Source organism: Antechinus flavipes, chromosome 2 (assembly GCF_016432865.1).
Source record: "Antechinus flavipes isolate AdamAnt ecotype Samford, QLD, Australia chromosome 2, AdamAnt_v2, whole genome shotgun sequence".
Taxonomy (NCBI): domain Eukaryota; kingdom Metazoa; phylum Chordata; class Mammalia; order Dasyuromorphia; family Dasyuridae; genus Antechinus; species Antechinus flavipes.
In genome coordinates this window covers 601,056,682-601,077,752 of record NC_067399.1, presented here as the reverse complement: position 1 = coordinate 601,077,752, position 21,071 = coordinate 601,056,682, and the positions used below count along the sequence as shown (strand labels likewise).

At 34.3% G+C, this 21,071-nt stretch overlaps 1 protein-coding gene across 1 annotated transcript in view; it reads right to left on the bottom strand.

The window, feature by feature from the left end:
• PLPP4 (phospholipid phosphatase 4) overlaps positions 1-21,071 on the bottom strand; it is a 191,451-nt gene that overhangs the window by 38,179 nt on the left and 132,201 nt on the right. The window contains exon 6 of the mRNA XM_051981554.1: positions 8,230-8,400. Within this exon, the coding sequence (XP_051837514.1) occupies positions 8,230-8,400 (171 nt within the window). The remainder of the gene's footprint in view (positions 1-8,229; positions 8,401-21,071) is intronic.

Below are 21,071 nucleotides of genomic sequence, written 5' to 3'. Positions count from 1 at the left end.
TAGCATCACCTGTGAATTCATGTCATCATTTGCTGGAGGACAAACATCTTCTTTCTCATTAGTGTCAATTCTATCCTCTTTGGAAAAGATGCATTTTTATCAACTCTAAGTGGTCAGTGTTCCTTCTTCTCTTTCTCCTTTGTGTGGCAGACTTTTTTCCACCTCCCAAACTTCTAAAACAAGTCAGAATTTCCCACAATGTCTTCAGAATATTTTTCTTTGTTTTTACATTGAAGATGTATGTGTGACTATTCAAACAACATATATACATATATGCAATATGTATATTTTAAGAAAAATTTAATTTTCAATTTTCTTTTATAATTTGAATATTAGAGGGATGTTCATTAAGTCCTTCTAGCTTCTCTTCTAGACAGAAGACTAGCTTGCCTTTGTGACACAGAAAACATTTTTGGTAATGGCAGAAATACATGTGTTCTACCTTCTTTGCAGGTTGCTGAAAAATTCTCCCAAATTTTTATACCGTCTTGAAAGTATTTCTTATACTTCTTCCTAGTAGGTCCCCTGGATTATTTCTGTGACAAAATACATGGGAATACTTTTAGCTCTAGTGTCTTAACTCTTTCATCACATTAGACCCTAAAAATCATTCCCAAATTATTTTCTCTTTCTTTGCTAAGATATTACCCTTATTTATCCCATGACCTATTCTTCTGCTCAAATTCCCCTACCTCTTCTGCCCAAGCTTTCCTTCTTCTTCTGCTCCTCCTCTGAACTTCATCTTCTCCTTTTTCTCTTCCTGTTCCTTAAGTTCTTTCTCCTCTTCTTTCTCAGGTCCATCAACACATTTTTAAATTCTCCCAAAGCTTCCTTCCCAAAATATAATCGCTGGCTTTCTAACCCCAATTTCATTTTCACAATTATTTCTCCTTTGAATCAAAGCAATTCTTCTCTTTCTCTCATATAATTTCACTAGTGGACAGAATGGAATAGAGTTGATGGGATGGTGTAAGTGAATCGATTAATTTGGTTCTTTCAATCATCTTAACAACCGAAATGAATGTCTATATAAAATAGTCATCAGACTACTCCAAAGTGTCCATGAAGACAACTGAAAATACTTAATTGACTGTGTCATGTCCAATATACCAACTATAAAATCACCAAGAATAAATTCAATCATTGAATACATTTCACCGGCACTCGGTTCTACACTCTGATTCTAACATACAAAATAAACACATAAATACACATAACCTCTGTGGTAGAATATGAGCTTCTTGAAAGCAGATGTTACCTTGCATTCTCTCTTTGAATATTCAGCACCTAACCAGTGCAGGAAACCCAGTACTAAGTAATAGTTATCTGGTGCACTGAGTTCATCAGAATGTAAACTCCTTGAGGCAAGACTGTTTTTCTTTGTACATTTTCAGAAGGGATTTCATAATACCTTAAATTTAACAAGTGCTTAATAAATACTTGTCACTGAAGAAACTCCCATTGCTTAGCACAATGCTTGATACATAACAGGTGCTTAACAAACATGTATTGACAAACAGAATAAATATTAGTAGCCAAAATAAAAGGGTATATCCCCAGGGGGGAAAAAAAAAAACAAGCCATGAAAGCCAGCTGTTTGTAGCCTTTAGCAACAGGCTCCCATGATGACCTCCATTTCTAACTGACTATCAATACCTTGGCTTTCTTCTGTTTCTTGGTAATACACATTTAAGTGAGATAGTGCACTCCAAAATGCTTATCCTTCCAAATGAAATTGCTCACATTTAACTGCTCTTGGATCATTGACTAAACATCTGAACATGGAGATCATCATCTTTATGATACCGAAATAAAAAGGAATCAACGGTCTGTCGCTATAGTTGCCAGTGCACACACAGTGCTTTGGGGGAGGAGAAAACTAACACTGCAGAAAACTTGGTAGATATTTGCAAATCACCCCACTGAAATTCTCTCATTACAGCTATATGCTAATAATTAACCAAAGGGAAAAAAACATAATAGTTTTGTTTTGACAGTATATTTTGTTAATGGGCTTTTTTGTTCTGTTTTGTTTTTTTAATGTCATGAGAAGTCCAGCCAAGGTTAAACATTTTTGAAGCAATATTATTATCAATGCGATGATAAATTATTATAAATGTACTAGCAATGGATGTTAAGATACTTAAAATAATTGCCCCTGCTATATCTACCCAATGTAGTGTACTGTAGGTCTTTTACTGTTTATACTATTCAAATATACATATATACATATACATATATATACATATATATATATATATATACGTGTATATATATATATATATATATGTATATATATGCACATCGTGTGTATTTTCTTGCTATTTCCCTTCTGTAAGGCTCATTTTCATCATCCGTAAAATGAGAGATTGGATAATCCTCCACTTTTGGCAACTTTTACAAGTTCTATGATTCAGTCAGAAAGAATTTCAGAGACAACTAAGTCATCTAGAACACCCTATCTAAGCATACATTTTCTGTCTGACATTTCTAACAAGTAATCATCCCCTCTTGCCTGGCTTACCAATTGAGTAACACAGCTTTCTACTCTCCTCTCTTCTCCTATCCAGAACAAGTCTAGTTCCTTGTCTCAATGACAAGCTTTCCCAAGTTCCTTTAGAGGATTATCATAATTGATTTTGAACCCTTTCCCCATATTGATCAAGATCCTGTTAATATACTTCAATTGGTCAATGTCCTTTCTATAACATCGCCCCCAGAACTAAGTGCAATGTTTCATGTGATCTGATCAGGATATAATAGAGTAGTACTCTATACTACCTCCCTTGAATAGGGTACTATATTCATATTAAAATGAAATTTTGCATTTACTTTTGACCACTACATCAACTGTAGACCCACTTAACTTGTAATTAAATATTTTTTCACCTGAACTCTTCTTGCTTTATACCGCTCCCATCTTATACATACACAATCAATTTTTTAAAAACCCAAATAAGGCCATTAACATTCATTGCTGTTAAAGTTTACCTTGTCTAATTTAATCTCACATTCTAACCTGGATGAATCTAATTAATATTTTTTGGATCTTCACTGTCATCCCTTTATGTGTCATCTGAAAATCTAATAAACATGCAGTATATAGCTTCTTCCAAGAATAAAAATGCTGATGAGATCAGGGCCAAGAAAAGAATGCTGCAGCATTTTCTGAGACTTCACTCTGCCTTTATAGGAATCTAGTAATTAACAGTCTTGGGATCTGATTGTTTTATTTGCTCTAAATTCTCTAAGATGTGCTGTCATCGAGTTTATCCTTTGTCATCTTATTGTTAAATATCTTCCTTAAATGCAGCTATGCTCTGTTTATAGCATTTTCTTTTGATTTTCTGGTCTAGTAACAATATTCAAAAAGAAATGTAATATGGTATGACTTCTTCTTAATGAACTTCTGCTAGTTTCAAGTGATCACTACTTCCCTAAGTATTCATAAACCATGTATTTAATAATGTTTCCAATACTTTTTCCAGGGACTGAGCTTTCAGAATTTATTATTGTTTATTAAAGAGGACAGGAAATGAAATTAGTTAGGACAGAGTAAACCTTTATAGAACTTACAATTTAATAGGGAAGATAAGACACAAATAAAGACATAGTAAATATGCAGTGACTATCATAAAAACACTGAATTTGAAAGCTGAAAGGAGCCACAGCATCCATCTAATCCTACACAAACATGAGAGAAATCCTAAGTGTAATAAATCTGACAATAAATCTGTAATAATCTTACCCATACAAATATGCTTTCAGACACACACATACACAAACTATATATATACATACAAATATATGTATATACACACAACACACACACACATATATGAATATATAGAGAACAAGGTTCTATGAAAAGAGAAATGAAATGGGCAGCAAGCACAAATCAGTCTATCACCAAAATAAGCCTGGAGAAGATCTAGTCATCTAGATATAATTGTATCAGTATATATTAGTGAATTTTCCATTTGACTAAAAAGATTGGTACTGATCATGAAAGTGGCCAAAACAGACAGAGTGACAATGGCAAACACAATTTCCCTCTGGATAGAGACACCAACAGAACGTGACAATTTCTCTTGTGTTTGTTGATATTGCTATTGACTTTGGCTATATTTCTTTAAGCCTGACATCCAAGGTCTATTGCAATCTGGTGCTATGACATTTATCCAGCATTCTCACATAATTCTTTACTCCAGGGGGGGAAAAAGATAACTCATCATTTTCCATGCATAAAGCACCTCCTGTTATTGTTTCTGAGCTTTTCTTCACATCTTGTTCTTTGCCTAAAATGCTTTCCCTCCAAAATTCTGAAATTCTACCAATACTTTTAGGAGAATAAGGGCAGGACTTAGGAATTTATAGTATAAGGAATTCTTAGCTGAGTTCCTACTAATACAGATTACAAAATAAGTTATATCTATGTAACAAGTTGCACAGATATAACATTATGCTGAGTAATTAAGTGATTAGTCCACAGTCATGTAGAAAGTATGCCTCAGAGGCAGGACTTGAATTCACATTTTAGTGGAACCATAGCCAGTTTTTTTAACCACTTTACCATACTGCCTCTCCTGGGATCTTATTAAAAGTCACTTCTATAAATTTCCCCTTAATTCCTCTTAACCATAAATTCCCAAGTAGAAAATAATCTCATCTGACTTTATATAACATTCTGTTTGTACCTACATTATACATTAAGATTATAAATATGTGTTCATGTATTATATATCCTCTTCTAGATAATAAACTCTCTGAAAACAGGTTTTATTTAATTTACATGGGGAATACAAAATGTTCTGCATATTTTTGTTGCTCAGTCATTTCAGTCTTGTCTAAGTCTTTGTGACCTCACTTGGAGTTTTCTCGGCAGAAATAGTAAAGTGGTTAGCCATCTTCTTCTCTAGCTCATTTTATTTGTGAGGAAACCAAGGCAAAGTGGGTTACGTGACTTTCCTATAGTCAAACAGCTAGCAAGTCTCGAGATTTGAATTCAAGATGAGTTTCCCTGACTCAGGGGCTGGCACTCTATCCACTGAGGCACCTAGCTTCCCCAGCAAATAATAGATTCTTAACAAATAATGTGTTGAACTAAAGGAGAATTTTGAAATTACCCATGTGCTCAAAATTAACTTTAGTGCTAGCTGTATACATTGCATTTATATTGTCTTTCACTTTGTAAGAACATGGATATACCTTCTTCAATTATAAAGCCCCTTAATCTCCCTAAGATCAAAAATAAAATACTACATATTTCAGCACTTGATATTATATAGAACTTGATATAATTAAAATGTTCTGAGCAGAATCTTTGATCATTTTAGGACCAAACTGTTTTTAGACTAGGAAAAGTACATTTTAGAGGGAGACCTAATATTCCAAAAATATGATATCTACAGAAGCAATAACTTTGGCATTAAACTTTAATTTTGGAAAATTTAATGGCAAATTCACTTTTGAAATATTTCATTCATTTATAAAATTAAATAAGAAGTTTTAAAAATCTTTTATGTACAGGAATCAGTCAATTAGTAGCTAAATCTTTGATAAAAAATTTATGATAAGCTGCTAATAAACATCAATTTGGACCAAAATTGAATCAGAGGGGAAAATAGGCTGAGTTGCATTTGAGAAATTGTGTTCTGCTTTTTCAGTGACTCCTGGTTGCTCTTTGACACAAAATCCTATCTTTTCATCACTAATATTTTCCAATTATGTTAAGTAAATACTAATCAATGAGCGCTAACATCTGAGAAAAACTTCAGCTTCAGGTGAGCCTGAGCCTATGGAAAATAGATGGTGGGCATAAGCAAGATCTACTATTTTACAAATGATGATGTGTGACAGGTGGTGTTAAAAACATAATTAAAGAATGTTGGACCAGAAAATGAGATGGCCTAGTAATTTGATAACAGGATGACAGTCTAATTTACATTTATAGTCTTAAAATTTGTTAAATTAACTAGAGAAAGGTTCCTATCAAGTTGAACTTATGGAAGAATACCAAAATATTTGGATCATATCACAAGATGAGAAGAAATAGAAGTGGCCTTAGAGGCGAAGAAGCATTCCTACCAATGAGGTCATGATCATTTTCTGGAGTCTTTTTCTTTTGTGAGGCAAATGGAGTAAACTTATTTGCCCAGTATCATGTAGCTAGTAAATACTAAATGTCTGAGGTCAGATTTGAACTTGGGTTCTCCTACCTCAAGGACTAGTGCTCTATCCACTACACCATCTAGCTGTCCTAACTAAAATCATGATGCTTTGAAGAATTGAAGCAAGAGGAAGACCAACACACACTTCAACTCCTTTACAATGTTTCTACTAACTAGACAATAACACTAATATTTATCTTATGCTATAAGTATGTCATAGCTTGTTTTGTCAGTGAATAGTTTTATTATGATTTGGGGACATGATTTAATCTGAAGTACATTAGAATCTGCAAAATTAATAATGTCAAAGTCCTAGAAAAATGAGTATATAAAACAACATGATTATTTCTGTAAAAAAAATTATTATTAATAACTTATTCACTTAAATGAGAAATGTCTGCTCCATAAAGGACCCCTTGGGAGATCATAGATTTCAATGATGCTATGTTATTCAGTCATTATTGGGGTAATGATTGTTGATTTCAGAACCTACAGCACATTATTTTGATCATTGTGTAGTGGTAAATCTTCATCATTTCAGGATAGATTTAAGTTTTGGAAATCATTAAAAGTGACTTGGAACAAAGTCTTGTGAATAAGGTTGGAGATCAAGTTGAGTAGTAGTAACATTACCCAAAATTAAAATGTAAGATTCAGACTTGAAGTGTAAAAAGGTTTATAATTGGATCTGAAGGCATGTCCCAAAGAATAAATTAGGAAATATTTTGAATCACTGACAGACTTACTGGCTAAAGCAACTCAAAGGTATTTTTTTGAAGAATGATTCTTACTCTCAGTTAAGAAAGGAGAATGAGGCATTACAAGGTGAATAGGCAGAAGAGAGCAAAGGAAGCACTGTATATGTACAATGAAAGGAAAGTCTCCAGAGCATTAGGTCTGTGGGAAACTGCTAAAAGGGCAAGGGCGGAGGAGTTCTAGTAACTTTGCTATCAGAGTGTTCATGAGAGCTAGATATTAGAAAGGAAGCTAGTATATCTTGCACAAAAATGGTTGATAGAACTGACCTATATCTGGCAATGAGAGAGAATATATGAAGAGCAATTGGAATACAAAGGAAAGACTAGTTAAGACTGACACAGCTGCAATTGGCATTTTGGGGTCCTGAGTCTTGCTGATTTAAAGTCATTATTGTTGTGAATTGTTGGAGGGGGAAGGGCAGAGAGTTCATGGCTGTCTCTGTCTAGATGCATCAGTCCATATATACCAGAACTGAAGAAATTAAGTTTACTTATATCAATATGAAAACTGAAATCAATCTTAGCCTAAAGCTGTTTATTCCAAAGATGTCAGGTAAGCTTACTCCCAATTCCCCAAAGGATAGATAGCATCCTCCACACATTCTGTGAACTGTACATTTCAGTTCATTTGTTTTACCCAATATATAAATTTATGCTCTGGTTTTTCCAAGTGGGTGCTTTCATATATCTTTATGTTTTAGACAATGAAAAAACTCAGGATTCATAAGGAAAGTAAGAAAACTTAGTATAATTAACTAGAAAAAGAAATCCACCCCTTGTCCCATAAAGCATCCTTTAAAAAGCATTTACAAATAGTTCACTTAGGGAGTCATATCCTTCCCTCCTTTGGGAACTCTACCAAAAGGAATATAAATTTTGACCACTGAAACCTCACAAGGTGTCTTAATATGGGCTTTCTTTGTTTCTTTCTTTTCTTTTTCTTCCTTCCTTCCTTCCTTTCTTCTTTCCTTCTTTCCTTCCTTCCTTCTTTTCTTCTTACCTAGCCTAAATACTAAATAAGCATTGTCTCAGTCAAACTGGGACCTAGGAGAGACCTTATTTTTTTAAAAAATCCAACGTCTCCCACTACATCTAGAGCCATCTCTAGTCATCCTGACTTAAATCTTGCTGCTGGACCCAGATAGCTGTGGAGGATAAAGTGGGGTTGGTGACAGCACTCCCTCACTTAAATCTAATTCACACGCAAGTCATTGCATCACCTTCCAATGTCACAGTTCTCTTCAAGAATGAAAAGGCAAAGAACAACAAACAAGATGCAGGAGGCATCCCGCAGGGCTCACCTTGCCAGTGATGCTTGTAATCACACATGCGTGACAGGGCGATCATCATGGCACAGTACAAAGGCAGGATTGCTGCACAGAGTCGCCAGCTTTTCCCACGCCCATTCTCTGTGAAACAGTGCAACTTCCCAGCTAAGTAGAATGTTGTAAAACCCAGGCCTGAAAATGCAACTGACAAAGAAAAACAAAACAGGTTATCTAAAAAAAGCAATTTATAGTAGGCTTGCAAGATTCCTGATTAGGACTCAAAAGACCAAGTTTCATGCCCCAGTACCAGTACTAACACTTAATTGCAATAACTTCCTGGAAATGAAGGAGTGTCGTAGAATCTCAATTTCTATAACTGGAATGTGCTGGTAATGTTTTTTCTACCTACCTCACAGAATTATTTTAAAAAAGGAAATTTTGTCAGCCATAAACCATTATACAAAGTTGACATAATATTAAGCATCAGAAACCCTCAAATCAATTGGTAAACAGTTTAAAATTCTAGCTGGTCAAAAGGTTTCAGATATAAAAAATAATCTGGACATATCTTTGATTAGTGACTGTAATTAATCATCATAACATAGTAGAGTGGCTTTAAAAAAAACAAATGAAGCACACACAATAATTTCATAATATATTGTGCTGTACAGAAGTAACATTCTCATTTTCCAGAAGAATAAACTGAGGCAACTGCATGCAACGACTTGGAATCACAAGGAAGGAAGGAAGGAAGGAAGGAAGGAAGGAAGGAAGGAAGGAAGGAAGGAAGGAAGGAAGGAAGGAAGGAAGGAAGGAAAAAAAAGAAAAGAAAGAAACAGAAAGAAACAAAGAAATCACTTGTCTGTCAAGAAAATAGACTGGACATCTGGACAATTTGGTGACATTGATCCATTTAGTGTATAAGTGAATAAATCAAGGTTAGAATTTCATTTTAATTTTCCAGTCATTTTATTCAATATGAAATCAATCCTGTGTAGGCATATAACTGTTTTCCCCTTAGACTTGCTGTTTCAAGAAATCAATGTGAATGGCACTAGATGGTACATTTTGGATCTACCAATGGTTAGGAAGAATTGAAAGGGGATTCAGTGAAGAGACATAAAAATATGATTATTTGGAATTATGTTGCCAAGGACAATTTTCAAGAAGTCAAGATGTTGTCATGATTGATCACAAAATCAATTCCATGATATGCTTATCAATTCTGCAATTGTTCAATGTAATTTTAAAGCCTGTCCACAGAACCTGATTTTTGTAGATTATATTAGAAGTCCTCTTACTTGATTAGGCTTCTTTTTGAGAATCAGTGTATTCAGTGATACAGTTTCTTCACATCACCATAAACAGTGAACAAAACAATGGACTAGGAATGAGAAGAGATCTCTAACTCTGGTTCTACAACTAAGTGAATTTGGAAATGTCAGATGAGAAGTTTAGAGCAGCTGATATCTAAGGTTCCCATACAGCTCACATGTCTATTAACCCATGATTCTAAAAGAGAATTTAAATGATCCTTTCCCACTTGAATTTTACCACTCTATTTAACAAATATTTACCACAAAAATGGAGAAAAATAAAATAATATGGATAAATTATTCCAATCATCCAGACTGACAATATGAGTGCTGAAGACAGCCTCTTTGCTTCAAAATAAATCTTTAATTTTTCATTTCCTTACTGAATTCTCTGATGGCTAGGGTAGAGAAAATAACCACTGTCAAAATTTAAATGCAAACTTCCTTATATTTCCTGCAAACAGGGTTGTTAACTCTTCTTCAAGTAGGTATTGTATGACAGAAATGAAAACATATTTCAAAAGGAGAAGCCATACAAAAAATGTAAGTCTATACCTAAAAGGTGTAGAAAAGTGAAAATTCAAATTATATAAAATTACTCTTGAATATTTATCAATCGTTAACTCTATCTGGCTCTGGATAGAACTGGAGAGAAGCTGAAAATACCCTTTTCTACATTTAAGAAGGTTATAATATAAGAGGATGTGTGTGTGTGAATAAAAGAAGTCTCAGAGAAATGACTGTGCCCCCAAACTAAGATATCTTTGAAAGGTAAAAAAAAAATTCTGAAGATTATACAAAAATATTTTATAAAATACTTTTTACTGCAATTTTTCTTCCATTTATTCCAAATAAAAACTTTTTAAGTGGACTTCGATCATTTCTACTGTCTTCATTACTTTTATTGTCATTCTTTTCTTTCCATTCTTCACATAATATATTACCACCATCATATTTCCTTCTAGCCTTTCTATTTATAGTTGTAGAATAGTTGATATCTTCTGTCTTAAAAATCACAGCATAATTGCATCTCTAACCCATAATTTTGCTGTTTTCTGACATAGTCTTCTATGTCTTTGCAATCTGAAAAATACATACAATTACTGGCCATGCCTCAGAAAACAGTGGGGGAAAAAACCTTGGAGTAGGAATTCAAATCTTGATTCAAGGAACCAAGTCAATTGTGACTTGCTGGGACAGTCATTTTACTTCTCCAAGACTCAGTTTCTTATTTTTTAAAGTAAGAGTAATCTTTATAATAATAACCTCAAAGGGTTGCCATGTGATGCACAGAAAATGCATATGAATCATGCATTAACTTGTTAACTTGAAAACACTGTATAATAAATGTCAGCTATTATTATTAAACTTGTATCTAAACAAGAATAACCTCTCCAAAAATAGTCATCCAGTCTCCTCAAAAAAGGCTTCTTTTTTTGAAGGGAACAAACTGCTTCTTTGTGCAGACAATTCTAAACATTAAAGAAGTTTTTCCTTATACTGTGAAAAAATATAATTTTAAAAATTATAAAAGAAAAACAACTTTCATCCATTGTTCCCAGTTCCATCATGACCTCATTTGGGGTTTTCTTGACAAAGACAAACAATGATTTGCCATTTCCTTTTCTAGGGCCTTTTGCAGATGAGGAAACTGAGGCAAACAGTGACTCGCTAGTAAGATTCTGAGGCCAGACTTGGACTCAAGTCTTCTTGGTTCCAGGACCAGCGTTCTATCCACTAAGCTATCCAGATGTCTGACCTTATCTATGGTAGAAGCAATAAATATTTGGTGAATTAAATTGAATAATCCCATCTCAGAGCTCCCCCAGAACAAAACATACTTGGGAACATGAAGCAAGTCCAAGCAGAACATTGGGATTACCCCTTATATCATGAAAGACAGAATAGTGAAATACAGGAGCTCTGTGTTTGCAAGCAAAGGACAGATTCAAGTCTTGTTCAACTAGCTACACGGTAATACATAAATCACCTTACCTCTGTGAGCCTTAGTTTCCCTGTCTGTAAAATAGGAATAATAATATTTGCATAACTGACCTCATAGGACTATAATAAAAAAAGTACTTTGTAAATCTGACAGTGCTATATGATGTAAACTATTATTTTTATCTATTTCAAATGAGTTAACATATAAAATGCCTTTTAAGCTATAAAGTATTATGAGTTTGCAATAGTATATTTCAGTACCTAGTTAAGGCTGTGTATTTTAAAACCTATTAGTTCTCTACAAATAGATGTCCTGGGAGTGAGGGGTGGGCAGTGGGCATCAGAAAAAAAGTTCTCATTACTAGTCATGGAATAGAAAGTCTAGACGAGATAGGAAAATAAAAGTGTTCCAATCAATTTGCTGGTCCCGTTCCACTTCTGAATTACACTAGTGGGATCAGCTGCTAGTTGCGTGGCCATAGGGCCTAGATTGCATAGCGGATAGGATGGCCAGCTTAGATCCAGGAGTGCTTATCTTTCTGAGTTCAGGTTACTAGCTGCATGATGCTGAGCAGGTCACTTAACTCTTTGCCTCAGTTTCCTCACCTGTAAAATGAGCTAGAGAAGGAAATGGCAAACCCCTCCAGTATCTCTGCCAAGGAAACCCCAAGTGGAGTTATAAAGATCCCATTGAACAACAGGCAATATGGGACAAAGACAGCAATATTCAGGAATAAAACTTTTGTTTTGCTGTTAGCTAATAAATATTCAAGGGAAGAGTGTACACCTGCACACACCGGGGGATGGCTAGATAGAATGAAAAATGCACTGACTTCTAAGTAGGGAAGGCTGGGCTTTCAAATGCTTTCAAAATATAAAATCATAGCATGTGCAATTTTAATTTCTAAAGGTTTCTTTTTCATATTTATACAGATAAATGGAATTGCCTTTTCTAGAGAAAAGTTTTAGGGTCCCCTACCCTATGACTACAAAGGTTCCATTACCCCTGAATAAGAATCTCACAGATAACAGAATGAATCAGAAGCTACACAAATGCCCTTCAACTGTGCCACAAAGTCATAATTATCTAAATCCCCTTCAGTATTTTTCTTGCCTTAGATCAATCAGCCTGATATAGTGGGAAACACAATGGATTTAAAAGCAAAAGACTTGATTTTTAAATTTATTTTGTCTCAGCATCCTTTTGTGTAATATGATGGAGATAAGCTTTTAGTTCTCTAAAGTTTCTTCTGTCTCTAAATCTTAGAACCATTTAGTTTGTGTGTATGTATGCACACAATTAGGGCAACTTGCAGTACATATCAGCAGATAAAATGTTTCCAAGGAACATGGGACATATGGCTAAACATAATTTAAAAAAAACATCCAGGAATTCAAGAGCCAAATTACTCCAACATGAAGAGTTCTTATTATTGTCAACTCTCTTTTTCTTCTTCCAAAATCAATAGCTAACACCACATAATATAATGGACCAACCTACAAACATTAATCTAGAGGATCCACAGGTGTCTCCATTTATTTCCCATTTTCAGGCCATTTCCTTAGTAGAAAATGCTTCCTTGAATTTCACCCAGCTAGCTTAGAACTTTTATAACACTAAGTACCTTTCTTAGCTCCTTGAGAGTAGGAACTGTATGTAGCTTACTGCTTAATTTACACACATATTCCTACACACATATATGCAAACACACATGTACACACATGGCTTGTCACAAACATGTCTAGCCCTATGGAAGGTTCACTTTGGTTTTACAATGAATCATTATTATTTAGCTAATTGAGGGCCAATCCAATTATCATAGAGTTATACTAAATATACTTTGTGTGTATGTAGCATAAAATCATTAATTGTGCTGAGTCCATAAATTTGATGCTTTAAAGTTTTCATAGTTTAATTCATATTATCTCATTTGATTCTCACAAAAACTCTGTGATGGTTACTATTGTATGAACTGAAAATCTGGGGCTGAGAGAGATGAAGTGACCAGTTCATGGTAAATGGTCTAGTTTAACAGTACATTTATCACTTATTAGTACTTGCGAGAGAAATCTAGGCTCTAATAGAGCAATGGACCTTGAGCTAGGAAGTTCTTGATTCAGATCTGGTCTCAGACACTTACTGTGTGACTCTGGACAAGTAACTTAATTTCTGTCTGCCTCAGGTTCTTCAAATGTAAAAGGATAGTAACAGTACCTGAATCACAGACTTTTTATGAGCTCTGAATGAGAAAATATTTGTAAAGTGCTTAGCACATCCTTGGCATACAGTAGGCAGGTAATAAATGTTTTGCCTTTTCCCTTGTTCTCTTAATATACGGCAAATTTACAATTTAATAGAAGGGTATGGCAATTAAAAGGATACAAAAGAATTTATAGATTAATAAGAGAATAGATTAATCACATTCTGGATGAAGTCAGAGGGACCAATGTTATTGCTAAGTGGCACAAGTTGAAGGGCTAAGATACACAACAGGGCTTTGTGGAGGTAAGGGTGATCCCTGTAGAAATTCAACAGATGGAGTTGATGAGATGACTATAGAGAGCAGTGTGAGTAACAATACAGATTCTGAGAAGCAGAGGCAGAGCACAGGGCTCTAGATTGGTTAGAGCATCTACCATTGGAGAAAAGCCTCTTCACCTATGGCTCAAAAAAATCAAGTATTGTTAAAATGTGGAAGTGCACTAGTCCTAGCAGCTGGCAGAAAGATTTGAACTAGAGTGGTAATAGTAAAAATTAAAAAGGTGGGGGAGTATATTCTTGAGGTATTGCACAGAGTAAAGCATATGAATGGAGAAAGGAAAGATAAATAACACAAAGATACCGAATTACCTAGATTTGCATTTTCTTAATTAGTTTCAGTTGTCATATTTCTAGTCCCTCAATTAATCCTGGAAAAGATTTCCCTAATTTTTTTTTAAGCACAATGAAATTTTGAAGGTAATAATGAATTTTACAACACAGCTTTCCCCCAAATGCTCAGGAGTTCCTTAAGAGTAACTGACAAAGAACAAAGGATTAACCAAGCCTGTTTCTGACCTTAATAATACTATTTAACTTTCAAAATGAACATCATTATGAAGTTTTTCTTAATGCATCCTATGACCCCAATCCATCTTTCATTTTGAATAGGATTTGGATAATTCAAGCAGATGGCATGTATAACTTAACTGGTGATAATATTAAAATAATGTAATAATAATAATAAAATAATATAATAATGATAAACATAATAAATGTAATAAATAATATAATGATATTTAAATTATTAATTAAATATTAATAAATAATAGTTATAATATTATGTATAATGTAAATAAATAAATAAATGTTAGTTAAAACATTTAAATATTCCTTAAGCTTACTTTGGGTACCTAATTGTTGCAAGGGGGAGAGTCCTTTACTTGGAATTGGGAAAAACTGAGTTTGGATACTGTCTCAAACATTTACTAGCTGTGAGATTCTGGGTAAGTCATTTAGCTTCTGTCTGCCTCATTTTCCTCAACTGTAAAATGAAGATCATAATAATACTTAACTCCTATAGCTGTTGCAAATGTCAAATGGGATAGTATATATAAAGTATTTTGAAAAGTCTAAAATACTCTATCACTGCCAGTTGTTATTGGTTTTATTTTCATCACTATTGTATACATTTAGAACTTAATGAGTATTAATGAAAACTACAATTTAGGTCATTCATATATGTTCTAAAGCAACTGATAAGTGTAAACAATATGGAAAAATGGAATAATCACTAAATTTATAAATATATGTAAGTTTTTAAACCAAAGCTATATAACATTTTTGTTATGGAGGTCTGAGCATCTCAAAGCGACCTTTTTGTCTAAAGGATTATTCCTTATTTTTTATCTTTTTTTCCCACTGGGACCATGGTTTATTTTTAAAATATTAGTTTTTATCGAATGTATTTGAATCATGTCTCTGTCTTCTTTGCAAAGTTGGGGACTGAGTGGGCTTAATTACATATACCAAGAGAAAAAGTTTATACATTGGTTGGTTTTACTAAACTGATTTTTTTTTCCTCTTTACTTTTTATGCTTTGTTACAAGTGATAGCTCATAATTAGTCAAGTGTGTATTATATTGAAAATAAATGTGATATAGAAAAAAAACAAAAGATATAAATAATAAGATTTAAAATATTTTTGTATTGATACTTTTATCCAAAGTAACTCATTTCAGAATATTCCTTTGGTTACCTCCAAAAAAACTTCAGCTCCAGTCAACATATACTCTGAATCTTAGTTGTGTGCACTGATTGACTCTAGCAAACACAGGATCATACTTCTTTTTGTCTCAAAAACCTTCACTGGCTCCCATTACCTCTCAGATAAAATATAAATCCTCAGGCTGATATTTATGGCCTTCCACAATCTAACTGTTATCTATCTTTTTAGGATTTTTAAAATACTACTCCCTTTAACAAAATGTTCCATTCAAATCTGACTAGTAGCTTCTCTATGCATCTGTATGAGAATGAATCCTAGACCTATAGTTTCAACCCTAGTCTCTCTCCTAAATTCCAATCGCACATCATCAATTGCCAACTGGATATTTCAAACTATATGTTCCATAGAAATCTCAAATTCAACTTGTTCAAAATGATTTCAATATTTTTCCCTCAAAACACATCAATTTTTGAACTTCTCTATTTCTATCATCCACACCAAAATTCCAATAACTGTCACCCTCTGTTTCTTCTTTGCACCCTTTCTATTAAATCCTTGGATCTATTTTGTATATGCCTGTACATGAATATGTTTTATGTCCTGATAAAATGTAAGCTTCTTGAAGTCAAGATCTATTTAATTTTGACTTGGTATTATCACTCCATTCCTGAAACACAGCAAATCCCTGAAAATAAATGCAGGTAAAAGGAATGAATATTGTTCCAATTTGACACTTCATCTCCTCCCTCTATGCATCCGAAGAGGCTATTACTCATTTCTGGATCATGCTGCCTTCTTTTAATCTTACAAACTCATAAAACACTGGCTTTCCTTCCAGGCTCAGCTCAGATGCTCTCCCTTCCTGGAAATCTTCTATGATAATTCTCATTATTAATATTCTCTCCCTATTCAAATGATCTTGAATTTGATTTTTCTACATGTGTATAACTTCTCTGAGCTTCAGTTTTTCCATCTGTAAAAAGGGATAATCACACCTACTCCATAAGGTTGCTTTGAAGATCACAATGAGATATTGCCAGCTGTGGATGACAAATCTGGAAGCAAAATGTCAATTTTAGCTACTGTTGTTATTGTTGTATGAAATAATTTAGCTTCTCTAGCTGCAAAAAATTAAGAAGCCCTCATGAAGCCTCTTCCCTGGATAGAGTTTACAGACTGTTTTCTGGAAACTTAGAACATAAGAGCACAGATTTGGATGGGACCTGAGAAATTTCATCCAACTCTCTCTTTTTACAAAAAAAAAAAAAAAAAAAAAAAAAAAAAAACTTAAGCTCAGAGAACAGATACAATTTTTACCCAAATCACACAGACAGGAGTTGCTAGAGCCAGAATTCAGGGCCATATCCTCTGACTCCAAATTCTTACATTCATTCTACTCTCTAATGCTGCTGAAGGAAATAGAGGAAAATTATGGATTGTTACAGTGGCTACGTGGTTATCATTAAAGACAGAGATGAGTTCATATCCAAGGACAGAAGTAGAAAGTTCCTCAATTACATTCATGATCACTTTATTTACTTCATTAATGTACCACTATAAATATACTATCTCAAGGATTTGGGAAATGAGATATGAATAGGGACTCTTGGTCTGTTAGGCTGGCATGTGGATTTTACCAGACACTAATAGTAGGAACTGGTCATAAGAACATCATGAGAGTTAAGAAACGAAAAAGAAAAGAACAAGAAAATCAGGGATTGAATTCAGACACTGACATGCAAGGGCAGTAGGATTCTTACCTTAAAAACAAAGGAATTATTCATCGGGGCTTGGACTAGACATGGATGATGCTATTGAATGCCAATGATATCATTTCAAGGCTACACAATCATAGAAGTATGCTATCTAGGGTTCAGGTTTGAATGATATTTGGGAAAGGGCAAGGAAAAACAATGTCTGCATGCATCAGGAAAATGAGATATGATTTATTAAATATGAGGCACTATATCCAGAGGGAAAGTTGAGTATAGACAATGCATGCAGAGCAAATACATTCCCTATATTTTAAAGCTTTGGAAGCACAGTAAAGTATTCTGATAAATCTCTGCATTGCATTATGACTCTGAAAAGGTATGAAAGAAAAGTGGGAGGTAACATAAGCTTTCTAATAAATGTAAATTATAATTATCCATTGCTAAGCACAGTGCCTATAAACAATAGTTTCTTGATAGGTATTTGTTGGATAATGACTTGATAAAAGGAAATTGGGAATAAGCAAATGGTGAAATGGGGTTAAGAGATCACAAGTAACAATTACAAGTAACAAAAAGAGTATACAAGTAACAACAAGTGACAAATGGAGTTTCGTTTAAGTGGTCCAAGGCCTGACTTTATCTGAGATCCAAAGAACAACCGCGAGTTTTCCAAAAATCTCTTTTCAGTTTTCTCCTTTGGAAAAAAGATGATTAAGTAATTTGACTGGAATATCAGTGGCCAACTTAGACAAGTCTCCTGGGTAGCATTGCTCATTCTTAATTTCCTTTGCTGAATAAATTAAATCCACTTCATCTTTTCAAACTGTCTTGTAAGGCTGAAGATAGAAGAGGGGGGAAAGGGGAGCTGGTTTCTCAGGGGCATTGGCCACAAATAAAAATGCAGAGCTTTCTTATAAGAGATAAAGACTTCATGATTTTGCAATCAAATGTTTAATAGATAAATCCATTCAGTTAGACAGTGGATTTCCTCAACATTCTTATGTTTTGGGTCAGCAAATAGTAGAAAGAGCTTTGGATATTAAATCAGAGGTCCCAGGTCCCCAGCCTACCTCTGACTATTAGTATCTATGTGTCCCTTAGAAAAAAATTCCTCAATCTATGGGATCTTCACAGTATTTCATCTGTAAAAATGAGGATTAGACCTGATGACTTGTAAAAAATCGGATTAAAGGATCCCTAAGGTCCTTTCAAGTTTTGCATCCATAATCCCTTGACCTACCTCAATGAAGGGTCCTATTTACAAAGTCTTTATTTGAAGTAAAGAATAGATCTTTAATGGTGATGTAATGGGTGCAGCTATATATATATATACACACACATATACACACACATGTGTGTATGTATATGTATGTATGTATGTATGTATGTATGTATGTATGTATAGCCAAAATGACCTGGAAACTTTAAACAAAGATTCTTCTCTTTGCACAAATCAACAGGCCATTTTAGAAGTCACTATTTGTTTACAAGATGGATGCAGTTAGCAAACTGCCAAAAACATCCCATGGTTTTTTGGCTGACTGAAAATATTTGCTACCTCTGTCTAGTCTTCTGGTTCCTTTTGCTCTCCTTATTGCTAGTGATACATTATAATTTAGACTGACCTCTACAGCAAAAATTTCTAGCTCATTATTTGCAAAACAAAAGAAAAGCAATATTTTGGGTACAAGCAGATACATCACCCAAGACATGTTCCAAAAGAATTCTGCTTTCCTTTCCAAAAGCAGAATAAGATTTTCAAGGTTTTTACAAAGATATATTCAGTATCCCTTTTGTTGGCAGCATTGGTCTGACCACTGGGGTCACAGAGCTCCCTTTGACATTATTTAATGCCCGTAGATGGTTTTAAAATCATAACTTTGTACTTATCTTCCCTGTGAGGTTAGGCTGACTAGATGTCTGGGGAACATGATATGGCTGGGATTTCTGTCTGCCATTTTCACATGAATTCCTATGCGTCCCAAGAACTCTCAAGCCATCGACAGAGCACCTCTTTGTATACTGGAAATGCATTTCAGCTCTAAGGGATTATTGACTTTTGGCTTACTGATTTCCTAATATCTCCTTTTGGTGTAGATAAGGATAAGAAGGAGCATAAATTCTTATGATTTCATGACTTTAACTTGGTCCCTCATTTATAAAATGAGTGGGTCAGATCAGATGATCTCAGGTACTTCCCTGGCTCCAAGTTGCCAAAATATTATGATTCAGATTAGATTTCAGCAGGGGGAGAAAAAGAAGAAAATGTTTTCAAACCATGTTTTGGCATCAGGAGGAAAACAAACATCTTGTTCTCTTCAGAAAGTATGACATTGAGACACCGACTAATTGTAAAAGAAATAATTCTGACATAGAAGTTATATAATGTTTAACTTCGTTCCCTGGGTGAAGATCTTTTAAACGATAATGATTGCTGTGTGTATAATTGGGAGAGGCATTTTGTCAACAATGCAGACAGGGTAATGGGAGTTTAGGGAAAGAGGGCTGAAGTATGTTGAATTCTATTTTATTTAGTTAATGTTGGAAAGAAAAGTCCAATATAAGGATGACTTCACTCCATACATGGTTAGAGACTAGTATAATTATAATAATAATGACTCAGAGACAGCATCTGACAGTCATGCATTATGTCATTGAGACATATACTGGTATCACAAAAAGAGAACCAGATTTAGAAACAGACAACTTTGGTTCAAATGCTAACTCTTCCATGTATTACCTGAATGACTTTACTTGGGGAAGGGAAGGAAATAAGCATTTATATGGCACCTACTGTGTGCGGGGCAGTGTGCTTAGTGCTTATGTGCTCTCACTTTCTCTCTTTATGTATGTATGTATATGTGTGTATATATATATATGCATACATACACACATATATAATTTACACACATATATGTTGCATATGTTAAAACATGCATGTATATATACATACATGCATGTGTATACATACACATGAAATCTCATTTGATCCTGACAACCCTGAGAAATAGGTGCTATTATTATTCCCAGTTTACAGTTGAAGAAAACTAAGGAAAAAGTTTAAGTGACTTTCTCAGCATCTCACAAATCTGGGGAGATTTGAAATCTGATTTTCCTGACCCCTAGACCTGAAGTTCTATCCAGATCTCAACTTACCTCATTAATCTGGGGGTCGCTTTGATTATCTATAAAATGAGAGAGTTAGGCGAGATGGACTCAGAGTTCTTTTCTTGCTCCAAAATTATTATCCCGTATCATTTTATGCCCATAATAAAACTCTCGTGAAGAAGATACTACAAGTGTTATGGCCTCTGCTTAACACATGAGGGAATGAGATTCAGAAACATTAAAAGGTTCAAGGTTTAGTGGCTTAAAATTCCACTAATACTGTTGGGACACCTGTGGCAGGAACTGTACACCCAGAGAGGTACCTTCAGGCTTAAGATGTTCTACGATTAATCAAATGAAAAAGCCCACAATGAGCTGCAGATGCAAGCATATGCTCCCTTGCTTTCACGATATATTGCAGGATTTCTTGGCTGAAGGCGCCTGACTGTAAATATTTATATGATGCTTAGGCTGTGAAATCCTAAGGTGTCACTTCATGCTGATAAACAAGGAACAAATGGGAGCTGGGAGGGATTCTCTGGCATCCAACTTCCTTCTCCATCACCCCATCCACCTTCTTGTCT